At 44.1% G+C, this 14,646-nt stretch overlaps 2 protein-coding genes across 8 annotated transcripts in view; one reads left to right on the top strand and one right to left on the bottom strand.

Annotated features, from left to right (window-relative positions):
• FARP1 (FERM, ARH/RhoGEF and pleckstrin domain protein 1) overlaps positions 1–6,925 on the top strand; it is a 205,392-nt gene extending 198,467 nt beyond the window's left edge. For 6 of the 7 annotated variants that reach the window (XM_021416320.1, XM_021416328.1, XM_021416336.1 and 3 more), the window contains 6 exons: positions 377–459; positions 827–939; positions 1,396–1,559; positions 3,852–3,959; positions 4,224–4,375; positions 5,414–6,925. In XM_021416320.1, coding sequence (XP_021271995.1) covers positions 377–459; positions 827–939; positions 1,396–1,559; positions 3,852–3,959; positions 4,224–4,375; positions 5,414–5,495 — 702 coding nt within the window. In that variant the 3' untranslated portion in view covers positions 5,496–6,925. Of the gene's footprint in view, positions 1–376; positions 460–826; positions 940–1,395; positions 3,960–4,223; positions 4,376–5,413 lie in introns of those variants that run through there. The other variant, XR_002444130.1, reaches the window with a different exon arrangement.
• The window catches only part of STK24 (serine/threonine kinase 24), a 52,061-nt gene continuing 48,302 nt past the window's right edge, over positions 10,888–14,646 (bottom strand). The window contains exon 11 of the mRNA XM_021416300.1: positions 10,888–11,881. Within this exon, the coding sequence (XP_021271975.1) occupies positions 11,845–11,881 (37 nt within the window). The 3' untranslated portion in view covers positions 10,888–11,844. The remainder of the gene's footprint in view (positions 11,882–14,646) is intronic.

Genomic DNA, 14,646 nt, shown 5'->3' with positions numbered 1-14,646 from the left:
TCTGTCTATATATCTTAAAGCTGAGGTAGTGGGAGACTGCAGGCAGCAGTATGTCATTCTGAGCCCTTTTGCAGTTCTCCTGGAAAACAGACAATTCAAGCTCAGTAGCACTTAGTTGCTACTACCCCTTCTTGCTATATGCTTTAGGAAATTTTTTTTCCAGTTTCAAATCTTCAATTTCCCCCTTTATTTTAACTGGAACTTCTCATGTTCTTGTACCTATTTCATACTGTTAGGTAATCAATGCCACAGTAACTGATTTTCTCTCAACACCTCTTGCTGCCCCCCAATGGTAGGAGCTTGCTCAGATCACTGTTCCAGCTTAAGTAGTAATTACTTGCTACAATCTGATTGCATTTTGACTTTTCTCTCTCAGATTGAAGAAAGTGAAGAGGAATGGGGAGTTCCTCACTGTCTAACACTACGAGGTCAACAGCAGTCCATAATTGTTGCGGCAAGGTAATTTGATGGAGACGGCCTACACTGTTACTGTTGAACTTTAAACTGTCCTTCTCTGTGGCTTTCAGAGTGGGACAGGTAGGTGAGCCAGCAGATGTCGTTTTGTTGGGATTTGCTCCTAAAACAATTTCCAAGGCATGTTTTTCTGTGAAGCCACTTGTCATGACAAAAACAAGAAAAGCAAATGAGACAATGTAGAGTGTCAGTTGTGCAGGGCAGAACCAAAACTAAATTATTGGAAAAGCAGCTAGCATCTCAGGTCTTTATTTGTTTATTTGAAGTAAAAGGAAGCTCAGCTTAGCGCTATTTCTTAGAGCTTGCTTACAGCCTGTATGAGAGCAATTAATACCTAAGTTTTCATTGTCAGCACCCGCGCTGAAATGGACAAATGGACTGAGGACATTCAGATGGCAATAGACCTGGCAGAGAACAGCAGCGGCCCTGCCCCTGAGCTGCTGGCCAGCAGCCCCCCTGACAACAGTAAGTAAATGCTGGAGAGGGGGTTTGGTTCGTTTCAGTCAGTACAGTTGGTGATTGCTTCTAAGCAGAGTGGTGAAATATGCTGGCCACGAGTCAGACTGATACATTTGAAGTTGAGAGATAGATATATTTATATGACTGCCATTGTTATGTTCTTGTTGGTGTTAGCAGAAAGTTTCATTGAATAGAAAAGTGACTTAAGCATAATGGTGTCAGGAAGTGTTTTACAAAACTTGGGCGGTGCCTGTCCTTGTAAGGCACTAAAAGCACCAACCAAGCACAGTAGTCTTTGGCAGAAAAACTTAAAAGTAACTTAGCATCTCTGCAAAACAGTTTCTAAAAGTGTGTTTTAAAACTCGTTCACAAAATTGTGAACAGATTTGATTTGTTTAATTTATCCAGTTATATGTGTTGTTGCATAGAAGAAGAAAGATGCTTTTTCCCTGCATTTCATAGAGTCTCCTGATGAAACTACTGTAGACCAGGAATCTGAGGACGACCTCAGTGCATCCCGCACCTCACTCGAACGTCAGTCACCACACCGTGGCAACACTACGGTGCACGTCTGCTGGCACAGAAATACCAGCGTTTCAATGATCGACTTTAGTATTGCTGTGGAGGTATCGGCCTCAGAACCGTCTGCGCTGCAGCTCCAGACACGCTCTCCAATGACAATTTCCTTTTTGCTCCTCCTTTAGAAGTGCAGTGTTCCTTGGTTTCCTCTCAGGGATGTTTCAGGCACGCTGCTCCCGTACCAGCCGCACAGCTTCACTGCCTTAGTGCATCTTTCTTACAGTCAGTTAGAGCAGTAATTCTATAGAAGAACTGTCCAAAAAGTGCTGATGGTCTTTAAAACTTAAAGCGGATCAAATTGCCTTAATGCTGTCATTTACAGAGGCATTAAGTCATTGCACGAGCTGAAAGGATATTGTCTCTATCTGCTGCAGCCAGGTCTGGTTATATGTAGTACTAACCTATTTCTTTACCCAGCCATCTTTTCTGGAACCTTCCCTCATTGCCCAGTCTCATCTGCTTTTCCTTTTTTTGCATTTTCCACCTCAAAATAAATACCCTTCTTGTTTCTCCGATCACAGCTGAGTCCATCTGATATACGTTCCTTAACTCTGTGCTCAGTGGATGAGAGCCAGACTTTGACTTCTCACAATACCGAAGGGAAAGACTCTTAGGCCCCCGCTGGTTTCAGGGTGAGGTGTTTGGGTGTCCCTCCTGCACCAGAGGGACATTGCAGGGAGCTCTGACTGCTTTATCATGGTCCTCATCACAGGGAAGCGTGTGCTCAGTGGAAGTGGTGAAAGCATCACGTGGAAGTGTGTGCTCAATGGAGATGGTGCAAGGGACCTTAAAACTCCATTGGCCTCTCCTCCCGGGCAGCCCGGAGGTGCCAGTTCCTTCCTGCTCTGGAGGGAGCACCCTAACTCAGAGCTAAGGACAGATAGCGTTCAGGTTGCCCTGTTTTTAGCAGAAGAGTTGCTGAAACTTGATCCAAGAAGTGATTCCCTATAAGAAAACGCTAACTGCAGAGCCTCACTGTGCTCCCATGCAGGTGCATTTTCTGCTCACATTTTTCCCTAAAGCATAGGGCTTATTGTAAATGCATATAGCATAATTTTAAACTGGTGATTAGTTCGAACAGTTGAAATGTTTAATTAGGCAAACCTCTCTACCCAGCATCAGGGCTCGTTGCTCTTCCTTTTTGTTCCTCCCCGTGACTCAGCCGAGTGCAGGCCCAGCGGTGAGGACCAAGCACACTGGAGCCATTCATTGTTCTGTGAAAACATCTCCAGCTCCACCGCTGCCTGGTGCCTGCAGGTCACGCTCATGCTCACGCCATTCTCGTGGTGCCTTTCACTTCAGCATTACCGTTCATTTTCTTTGTGTCTCTCCCTCCTCTCTGTCTCTCCTGTGGTAGAAGATCCTCTCTCTGTCAGTGACTGTACTTCCCTACCTGCTGGACTGATCAGTGACCAGCGACCTGTTTCCATTTCATGTGTCTGCTGGTACCGAATGCAAAGCCTGTCCTTTTATGATATCCTCCAGAGTGACGAGGTAACAGAAAATGAAGGAGTGTGCCTGTAACCTGGGTCACAGTGTCAGCAGAGCATGGCGTTGCCCAAAGCAAAGGCCTTAATGCACACCCCAGGCTGGTGAATACTTAGTTTGTAGTAGGTAAATCTGGACCACCAGGCTTGGAGCATTAAGCATTGCAGACTAAATTATTAGCTTCTGCGCTATGTTATGTGAACAGCTGTTTGGATCCAGATGATAGTTAAATACTTGGTGTTCCTCCTCCTTGCTGTAAAATACCCCAAATCCAGCTCAGAATAGGGTGAATAGTCCGCGTGTTTGAAAGCTTTGACAAGTTCCCGTGTTAACTTGCTGTGTACTGAGAGCTTAACCTCTGTCTGCGGTGCTGAAGTACATCATGATTTTCCTTTACATCCCAAATTCATGTCAGCCTTTCTGTTTCCATTGTTCTATTTAAGTATCATTTGAAAAGAACACAGATGAGGATAACGAGACTGGCTGAGGGTTGCTGACACATAAGTGGTCGAAAGTTTTTGGAAGTACCCAGCTGCAAACAAAAACATATTACAAAGTACTGTTTAGCTGTAGAAAAACCCATTCATTCGGCCAAAGCACCTTCACATGCAGCAAGATCACATGTGAAATGCTAAAAGCAGATCGTTGTTCTTATGGTGATTAAACTGCAGCCAGCCCTCACTTAAGGGGTGGTGGGTATCTCTGGTTCTAAGCTTACTGCCAAAGTGATGGCATTCATTAAGCAGAAATGCAAGCATCCTTTCTGTGGGGTTTGGCTGCTTTGCGTCTGCTCGTGCACCTCTGCAGCGTGCATTTCACTGCTTTATTTGACTTCTTCTGATCTGTTTCAGAATCAGCTGTCTGGAAACCTCCTAAGGAAATTCAAGAACAGCAACGGGTGGCAGAAGCTTTGGGTGGTGTTCACCAACTTCTGCATGTTCTTCTACAAATCGCACCAGGTAACGCGGCCGGGTAGGGCTTTCTGTTTCCAACGTGGGAGCAGGGAGAGCAGCCATCAGTGGTGGGTGCTGCAGCAGGTGCAGAGCTGCCCCATTGGGGCACGGAGCAGTTCTGACTCTGCCTCTGTCTGCTGAAGCTGCAGCAGTCGTTTCCTGGCACTTCAAACAGCCTTTAAACAGCTGCAATCTGTTCTCCGCTTCACTTACATGCTGCTTTTGCTTGAGTGCAGTTGATCTCACAGCACCTTCACCATTGCTTTTCAGGACAATCATCCCTTAGCCAGCCTCCCTCTGTTGGGATATTCTCTCACCATTCCTTCCGAATCTGAAAACATTCACAAAGATTATGTCTTCAAGCTGCATTTCAAATCCCACGTGTACTACTTCAGGGCTGAAAGCGAATACACGTTTGAAAGGTAAGTCGGTCGCTCTTCTGGAAGATGGCGTTCCCAAAGCCAGCAGGTACAGTGTCTACTCAGTAACACAGGCTCGTGGCTCAGCAGAATGAAAGGCAGTGCCCTTTAAGATGCTTACAGAGATTTTAAACCTGGTCGTGCCAGAAGCTGTGGCGGCTGAGGTAATAACGACTGCAAAGCTGAGTTGTGTGCAAAAAAATCTCCCTTCCGAATTACCGAGGCCGCCTGCCCAGGGCGCGCTGTACACCAGGCTCAAGGATGCGTGTAAGCAGGTCGGAGACTTCTTCCTAGCAGAGTCACTTCTCTCCCTCCTGCACAACTCCCTGCAACACCCACACCTGAAACAAAACGCAGCTTTTTCGCAGAAGCTGCCGCTCGTATTTGGTTCTGCCACTGCGGCGTGTGGCTCTTACACATCCCACAGAATTCCAGAGGGGTGGAGAGCTGGGAAGTGGGTGCCGCTCCTCCTCAGTTATGGTTTGAGCTTACTGACGCTGGGAATTAATGTAGTGCTTTTGTGTGAAACGTGGACATGACAAAGATTTGTCCTCTCCTAGTCAAGAAAGCTGTGGTTCAGTTGTAGCCATGTCAGTCTGGCGCTGTAAATGGTGGGAAAAGGGGTAATTAAGTAAATGAGTAGAACTGGAAGGAAACACAAAAGCTCTTTCTCAGTTCTGGAAGAAGCAGTAACCGCAGCTGCATGACACGGTTTTGCTTTAGAACAGAGTGGTTGTTTTCAGCTGCTCGTCGCTTGGACCATCCAGAAAAAAAAAAAGAACAAGTAAAACCACTGTTAAGTTGATGAATTTTGGGTCCCCTCTGCCACATTCATCCTCTCTCAGCCTCCTTTCATGTATGCTTTTGGATCTGTAGCCTCTTAACTTGGATGGGGAATAAAGCAGTAAGCACGATGCTCCCCCGCTAGGCACGGAAAATAACATTTTTCTACAACCAGTAGCCCAGACATTGACCAGGAGGAGAAAATGTTTCAAGAAATCCTTCCTTAGGAACTTGCCACCCTTCTCTCCCCTCTCGCAGATGGATGGAAGTGATCCGAAGTGCCACCAGCTCGGCCCTGCGCACGCGTGCCCTGAGCCACCGGGAGCCCCACACCTACTGAGCGCCGCAGCAGCTGCCGGTTTTCTAGAGGACATTGGAAACTTTTCTCCCCTCGAGTTCAGTAAGACTGAAATTTGGTAAAAGGAAGGAAAAAAAAACAAAAAAAACCCAACCAGTAAGGTTCTGCAGAAACGTTCGCAATTCCTCAGCAAAACTGATTAAGTTTTCCATATGTTGAAAATAGCTTACACCATCCCCGTGGCTGCGGTTCGTTCATGTCTCGTATTTTGTCATTCTGTGCTGTTTTTAGCTTGTGCCAGTATTAAAATATTGTCCTTATTAGAGTGCCAAATGCCAAAAGACATTTTGTTGCCTCAGAGATTGCACCTAAAAAAACGACTTCACGATCTGAAAACTTTCTCTTGTGAGGCAAACACTATTTCTTCTCTTTACGTAAAAATATATTATTTTTTTTTACCATGTTAATCTGTAGACTGCTGGAGTTTTAAATGTAGATGGACTTTCACAGTACAGACTCTAATTCTCCATACAGCGAGCAGTCTAGCAGGAACAAAGTAACTTTCAGATTTCCTTTTTTTTTTTCCTCCAGTCTTTCTAAACGTACTCAACAAGGAATTACTAATTTTCTATCTTTAACAAGGAGACAGTTTACAGCTTACTCTCATTTCCCTTTGGGGTTACAGATCCACATGGTATAAACAAGTTACAGGATTCCCATCGAACCCTTTTCTCGGTGCAAGTTGACCAAATTGATCATCTGTTGGCTTGGGAAAGTGAATACTACTTGCAAGATGAAACGAAATTAAAATAACCCAGTGCAATATTGTTTGGGCTGTTAATGTACTGTGAACGGTATGTACAAGAAGAAATTAAAGGCTGTGGTGACGTTCTGCTGTTTGTTTTACAAACTTGGGAAAAAAAAAAAAAATCCAACCTGTATGCTCCAGGAACCGCAGCTTTGTGTAATTAATTAATTTGTGGGGTGTTCTGGTAACGCGTGGACTAAAGCACTGCACGTGGGGCAGCTGCTGAGCCCCCGGCTTGTTTTGCCGCTGGAGTTTCGGTGGCAGAAGTGCCCATTTTGTGCACCCGGCCCTAACGTCATCTAGCACTGTTCTTGGACGAGCTGTTGGCCCATGCAGAAAAGAGGGTCAGCACAAAGCCTGCTCTGATGAGGTGCTTTTCCTTATGCTTTAAGAAACACTTCATCCTGAAATCAGTATCAAATGTCCATGAGCAGAACAGCATGCTGGAAACGTCTGTCACCACTCAGGGCATTTGTGGAAACCCAGGGCCAGGCAGAGGGGCCTGAATGTCACTGTGGGAAATGAAGCTGGGACAGTGCTGCCCCCAACTTTTCTTCTTCTAGCTATTCACTGTGTTAAATGCTTACCTATATGCGATGTATAAAATGGCTTACCGCTTTGCTCACCACAAAAGGGAATAAAAATACCTCACAATGCTATCACACATCTTGCTGTTTCAAGACAGTAAAGCCTTCTTTCTGTTCCCTCGCCCCAAAGAATACCTTAGTGAAATCGAAGTTCCTGGTGAGGAGCAGGATGGACGTGTGTATGTGTACAATTTCAAGGAACAGCCTGAGGGTTCCTGGACCCTTATGACAAAGAGCCATTCCTGTGGCCAAATCTGAGCCACTCTGACACAGGGTAACAAGCATTCCAGCTTTTTCATAGACTCTTAGAATCCTTAAGGTTGGAAAAAGCTGCTAAGGTCATCCAGTCCAACTGTCAGCCCATCCCCACCATGCCCACTGACCATGTCCCACAGTGCCACATCTACACAGATCTTGAACACCTCCAGGGACTCCACCTCCTCCCTGGGCAGCCCGTGCCAGTGCATCACCAGTTTCTGAGAAGGGACTTTTTCCTAATGTCCAGCCTGAACCTCCCCTGGTACAACTAGAGGCCATTCCCTCTTGTCCTGTCACTAATTAGGTGGGAGAAGAGGCCAACCCCCATTTTGGAAACAAAACCAGGGGCAATGTGGCACTTGGTGCATTTTTTTTTTTTAACAGCAGAAAATAAATAGCAATGAAACATAGAAGTGTGAATGTCAGATTGTTATTCAACTACATGGGTAATTAAAGATGCGCTATTTGGGTTAAGCTCCTGCAACACGATGAGAGCAGTTCTTCAGCTTCCTGGGGCAGGATGCAAAATACAGAGCAGTTTTAAATCACTGCTGTTTTTAAGTTGGCCCATCATTGTCTTACTGTAGGACAAGCTGTCATGTAAAGCTGCATCGATTAAACCCAAACAGACTGCTATCAATCACTTCTGTGAGTGCATTAACAATGAAACAAAAATACCCTGAGCTCCCCACATGGCCCGGCCATCTGTGAACATTAAACATACTGAATTCCCCAACACGAGATGATATTCTCAACATTCTTCCCTGGAAATCATTCTTGCAGATGAAGCAAGAGTTGCCTTGTTCAGATGTTGAGATTATGACAATTAAAAGCAACACCGATTTACAAACTCTGCTTACCGGCACTGCCCTGAAGCTGGGAGCCCACCAGAGCATCACTTCGGGGAGGAGACTCCAGAACCTCATCTCACTGACCACGCGGATGGCAGAATTTCATTCAACTTTTCCTTCTTTATTTCTAGGTCATGTAGTTTACACGGAGCCTTATTACGTCGGTGTCGAGTGACAAAAGTAAGATTTAAACACATGGTTGTCAGCAGTCAGCAGTGTTACAGAAAACAGGGTACACACTTCGGTTGTCCTCTGTAATCATGCTTTGAAAGAAGGCAGAAAACCGTTACATACAGTTTGTCTACTGGGTAGGCTCAGTGCGGTCGCCAGCACATCTGCACAATGCAGCTGAAAAGAGCAAGCCTGCAGACTGGTGCTATGCTCTGAGCTCCTCGCAGCAACTTACAACAATAATTTGTGATTGTACCGATCCGTGCATTCCACCTGTGCTTATTAACACTTCCCATAGTCTTCCCGTGGCGATGCTTCCGAAGCAGAAGTACGTTTTCTTACAAGGATAATGTCAAACCATTACAGACTCGCACCGTATCTGCTAAAAAAACAGGTACCGCCACAGGAAGGAGTAAGAGCTACAGCTTCACAAGTGCCTGAAAGCACGGGCGGATGGAGGAGTTGTGGTGGACAAACAACCAGGGTGTGAACATACAGCCAACGTGCAGGCTCCTACCGTTCCCCTCCATCCACCCATCCTCTACAGAGCAAGCAGAAGGGCGGTGCTCAGCCATCCCGTAGCCGCTGGCCCATCTGTCCTTACCTACGTGGACGTACACACAGACACACACAAAGTGTCAGGGGCTGCAAGGGAAGCACAGCACCTCAAGGAAGGAAGGCACTGCACCGAAAGCATTCCGTGCCGCAGCACAGCACGACCACAAGGAAAATTTAAGCTAAAAAAATAGATTACGCATCTGGTAATTACAAAAAGCAAGCGTTCAGTGCAAACGACCGACTTTTTTATTTATTCATTTCAACAGCGAGTTTGTTCACTGCCTAATCCTGAAGTCCCTGACAAATCAAGTCAGCAGTTCCACCCATGTAACTGTTTGCATAAATAGGGATAACAACGTGGTGCCGAGGATATTTGAGACTGAGCGAAGACGTATTACCCGCACAGAGAAATCATCAGTGCAGCGTTGTGACGCAGACATGTTTGTAGCATGAGACAATCTCAGGAATATCAGCACACCTATTTTTTCCTCCAGAAACCGAGGCCACTCTTCTTTCAAACAAAGCTCTTCAGTTACCAATACAGACCCTATTTTTAAATACTTCCTAATAGCAAATGATTGTAATTTTACATTCAAGATACAGCGTACTTTTCTCAGTGAATCCCAGTTCAAGATATGTTATATTTAAATAATCTATATATTACATAAAAAAATACACATCTCTACCATAAACAAGGTCTTGTCTGTACCTAAGCATCCTGCCCCCTTTGGGCAGCAGGCCTTGCTGCATGCCTCCCTTTCCTTAGGCTCCTCAACCAGGTGGGACACCACAGCAAACTCCACCACAATCTATACAAGTGAAGAAGTCCTTCCTCGACATACAATCCTGGAATGCAAGAAAAATGCAGCTTCAAAATATATGCATTTAGTACTTCTTCAAACAAAAATAATAGTGTACCGTAGAGCTTCGTACAATTTTCCAATGGAGAAGTTCTTGAACTTCCACCATGAATTAATATAACATCCCTCCTGAATCCTTGAGTTCCATGCATTTCCAAGTAAGCTAACTTCAATCTCAAGTGCTTAACAAGCTTCCATTTTTCTATTTGTATTTTCAATGATGTCAAAACAACTGTTTATTTCCATATGCTATAACGGCGTGTATCTGCGGAATGGCTGAACTTCTAACATTGAGATGTGAAAAGGTGCGTGTCCCATTGCACATTTCACAGAGCTGAACTCATCTCCTCAAGCATAAGTGTACCCTTCACATTCAGGGGCACACAAAACAACACATTTAATGATCTTGATCAAAGAAGAGTTATAAACCATTGCTCAAATGTATGCGTTGTTCAATTTATCTTGGCCATAAAGGAAAACCAGGCCATGGTTACGTTGGCAAGTACACTGTGTCTAAACATGGCTACAAGAATGAGAGCACATGCACCCATTTCTTTTAACAGTTGTTTCGACTTGCTCAGAAGTCGCCTAGCTCCGTTAGCCTAGCAGCATCTTCTAACACCGTTAAATCATTACATTAATAATTAAGGCTACTAATATGCATACACTAAGGGCTAGCTTGGTGCTGAGACGTCCCTCACCATCTCTCAGAGCGGTTAGAGAGACCAGGTCCTTTTTGTATGAAGCCAGGTTGGTATATCCATACTTATCTTAATACTTTGTTTCAAAACTTGCATCTTTATTTTAAAAAATAATAATGATAATAATAAAACACATTTAAACAGATAAGATATCTAACCGCCCAAAACCTGAAATCATCTCTTTTTTTCCCCTCATCAAAACTAGGCAAACAGAATCACAAGCACCTGAACAGCCTTGGTGTATCAAACCAAGGCAAAACTCAATGTTATATCGGTAGGTTAAAAAAAAATTTAAAAGCCACCCAATCAACTGTGTAACTGATGGTACTATTTCCAAGGAAATCTTAGCTTACGGCAGCTATCCTAGAGGATAACACTGGAAATTTTAGAGTTCCAAATTTTCTTTCTTTCTGGGACGTCATAGAACACAGCAGTCTGCCCTCCTGGCTCAGTTTTGCCACCTCTCTGCCCAACTTCTATCAGTAAAGGGATTCACAGCTTTAGGCAGCAAGACCCAACACTGAATAGATGGGTAATTTTTCTTTGACGCTGCGAGACGCTGATTGTAAATGATAAAAACAGGCGTAAAGGAGAAACATTTGCCTCTCTGTCTTCGTGCCAACACCTTAATATGTCAGGATAAATGCAAGTAATAAAAATTTATTTGTGTGAGCATTCAAACGTGTAGGTGGAAAAAAGATTGTATCTGAATTTCACGACAAGCTTCACAAATATCTACTAATAAAACTGAAGATACATAAGGTTCATAATTTGCACTGGCACAATTTAAAACTGAAGTAATGAAAGAGCTCATCCTACAGAAAAAACAATAATTTAAATTTAAAGCTTTGAGAGAGAAGGTGTATTAAATTTAAAACAATCAGAAGTAGTACCATAATCGGAAAAATCACACTCTGAATATAGATAAAAAGGAAGAAATACCGGAGAAAGAGAGCAAAATTGTGTCTTTGCTGAGGTACAAATAGAAGGGTCCATTGTACAGGATTAACTATCTTCCAATGGCAAATCCTTCACATACAAAAAAAAAAAAAAATCAATCCAAGATTCACTTATCACGTGGTTCAAGATTTACATGTAATAAAGGCAAGGCAATACTCAAGTTATGGCCTGTCAAATATTTACCCACTAACATTATCTACAGAAGCACTTTACCATTTTGTACACAGTGATTCCTTATGCACGTCGAAAGGCTTTCAGTTAAAAAAAGACATTATATACATATCTGTACACAATTCCAACAAACATATTCCATCTCCCAGTGGAATTCTTAAAGCAAGATACCTGAGGTTTCTCAATATCTTCAATTTCTCTATCACAAACCTAAATATACATTTCAGATTTTACAAAAAAAGACACCTCCCTGGAATATGTGCATTATCATTAAAAAAAAAAAACTATAGCTTTAAGGAGCTGAAAAAGACTGCCTCCATCTGAGAGACTTCATTGTCACTCTTGCACGCTGAAGAATGTCCTTTCACCGGAGGTTATTTCGGTGACTAAGGGGCAGAACAACATGAGGATTCGCTTCTTCAGTGCAGACACCGTGGGATCTCCGTTGTCTCAGAAAAAGAGTGCTTTAGTAGGATGAAGTACTTCCTCCAGCAAGTGAATATCTGAAGAGCATAAGAAATGGTTACGATGATGAATTTCGGAACACTTCATGTAACAAGCAGCAACTAAAAGTTATTATTCTGTTAAAGTTCTGGGCTTTTTCCTTCCAGAATGACATCCACCAGTACAGAAACACTTGAAAGAGAAAAGCTGTAGATCTCAACAACATATAAAAAACACTTCACCAGAACACTGCTGCTTTTCTAGTAGCAGCAACAACTCATATTCAAGTACATTACTGAGAAGTATAGAATCACAGAATCATAGAATTAGGTTGGAATAGACCTACAAGATCATCCAGTCCAACCATCCACCTACCACCAATAACCCCACTAAACCATGTCTCTCAACGCTATATCTAAATGTTTCTTGAACACCTCCAGGGACGGTGACTCAACCACCTCCCTGGGCAGACCATTCCAGCACCTGACCACTCTTTTGGAGAAGTAGTACTTTCTAATGTCCAGCCTGAACCCCCCCTGGTGCAACTTGAGGCCATTCCCCCTCGTCCTGTCACTAGTTACAAGAGAGAAGAGGCTGACCCCCAGCTCACTACAAGCTTCCTTCAGGTAGTTATAGAGAGCGATAAGGTCTCCCCTGAGCCGCCTCTTCTCCATACTGAACAATCCCAGCTCCCTCAGCCACTCCTCATAAGACCTGTGCTTCAGGCCCCTCACCAGCTTCGTCGCCCTCCTCTGAACACGCTCCAGGGCCTCAATGTCTTTCTTGCAGTGAGGGGCCCAAAACTGAACACAGTACTCGAGGTGGGGCCTCACCAGAGCTGAGTACAGAGGGACAAAGACTTCCCTACTCCTACTGGCAACACTGTTTCTGATACAAGCCAGAATGCCATTGGCCTCCTTGGCCACCTGGGCACACTGCTGGCTCATGCTCTGCTGAGCACTGACCAACACCCCCAGGTCCGCTTCCTCCACACTGTCTTCCAGCCACTGCCTCCAAGCCTGTAGCGTTGCCTGGGGTTGTTGCGGCCAAAGTGCAGGACCCGGCACTTGGTCTTGTTGAACCTCATCCCGTTGGCTTCAGCCCAGAGATCCAGCCTGTCCAGATCTCTCTGTAGGGCCTCGCTACCCCCAGGCAGATCGACACTTCCTGCCAGCTTGGTGTCGTCTGCAAACTTACTGAGGGTGCTCTCAATGCCCTCATCCAGGTCATCAATAAAGATATTGAAGAGGACAGGCCCCAGCACCGACCCCTGGGGAACACCACTCGTGACCGGTCGCCCGCTGGATTTAACTCCATTCACCACCACTCTCTGGGCCCAGACATCCAGCCCGGAAGACAAACTATATTTTCAGAAGTTGACTAGCTCCTAAAATACCCACCATGCTGTGGAATGGTTCAAATTCATTGTTAATGAGGATCCTGCCACTCATTACTTTATGGAAGGAGCACTAGCATGCTGATATACTGGCGTATTCTCTAGCATAAGAGAAATTTCACCTACGCACGACCCAATAACAGACATTGTCTATGAATGTTTCTCTCTTTCTAAGAAGAGGAAGCATCTGCCTCCACTGTGACAATAAGATATTATGGCTGAGAAAAAGAGCAGTAGTCCACAGAATCAGAAACATGACATAAGGGAAATAAAACGCCAAGGAAGTATCTGCTGTGACAAAAGTAATGACTGTAGGATCATCTCCAGCACCGCAGAAGTGCAGAAGTGAATGCATCTCCATTTTCAGCTTCAATGGCAGGATGGAAAGTCTTTGAAGTTCCCAGTTCCAGGAAGGCCCTATACCAGGCTGACAGAAACTTGACACTGAAATACTGAGCTGATGAAAGACTGGGGTCAGGTCTGGCATGGAAACAGAAACAGGCAAACGCTCTAGAAACTCAAGACTGCCAGGATCACCCGAAAGGAGAACCAGGACATCTGGCATTAAGGAACAACCTTTCAGCACTCAAGATTCTGACTGGGCTTCACACTTGACAGCTCAGAGAGCAAGTAATATGATTGCTTGCAGATTTTTTGGCATCAGTTTTTACTGAATGAGAAAGTAAGTGCTGGCATTCCAGTCCTCTACTTTAAGTTCACAGGTGTGAGCTCTTAAACTTTATCATACTGTGGTTAGAGACAGCGTAAGGGAGACCTGTGCTCAGTGTGATCCTTTTTAAGGTTGCAATCCATGAGGAATTACTGCTTGAGGTTTTTTTCATCCCAGCAATCCAGCCTGGATAATGTAGATTCACAACAGCTGCAAGCTCCAGGACGAAATTTATTCCACTGATCTTTTTTTGTGTAGTATTGAAAAGAACAGCAAATCGAGCATTTATTAAGAATACATTCCCAACATAGATAGTAAGAAAATGTCTTATGAAATCTGGCCTTTTAAAGTAATATGGAAAGATGGTTTTGGAAGTACTGCCAAAAGGCCATACAAGAACATCTTTAAGGAATGAATAAGGCACTGCTTGCTATGAGACTACAAGAAACACAAACTGATCAAACACTCCCTTTTATCAAAGTTGGTGAAAGAAATTAAGAGTTGAACGTGACATCCTCTGCACTAAGGAAAGCATCAGAGTCCCCTGCAAGAACTGCAAACAGAAAATGCTTTCCAGTCTAATGAGATACACAATATACACACCAACAGTCTGAATGTCCATACGGACTATCAATTTGAACTAGAAATTAGAACTGCTGACACGGTTAGGTGCTTGGGGTTTTTCACACAATGGAAAGCAGAGAAGTGTTTTTTTCCTTTATTATAGAAAGAATTTCATTCTTTCAATTTAGCAGTGT

This window comes from Numida meleagris, chromosome 1 (genome assembly GCF_002078875.1).
Source record: "Numida meleagris isolate 19003 breed g44 Domestic line chromosome 1, NumMel1.0, whole genome shotgun sequence".
NCBI lineage: Eukaryota > Metazoa > Chordata > Aves > Galliformes > Numididae > Numida > Numida meleagris.
This window is presented reverse-complemented; position numbering and strand designations above follow the sequence as displayed.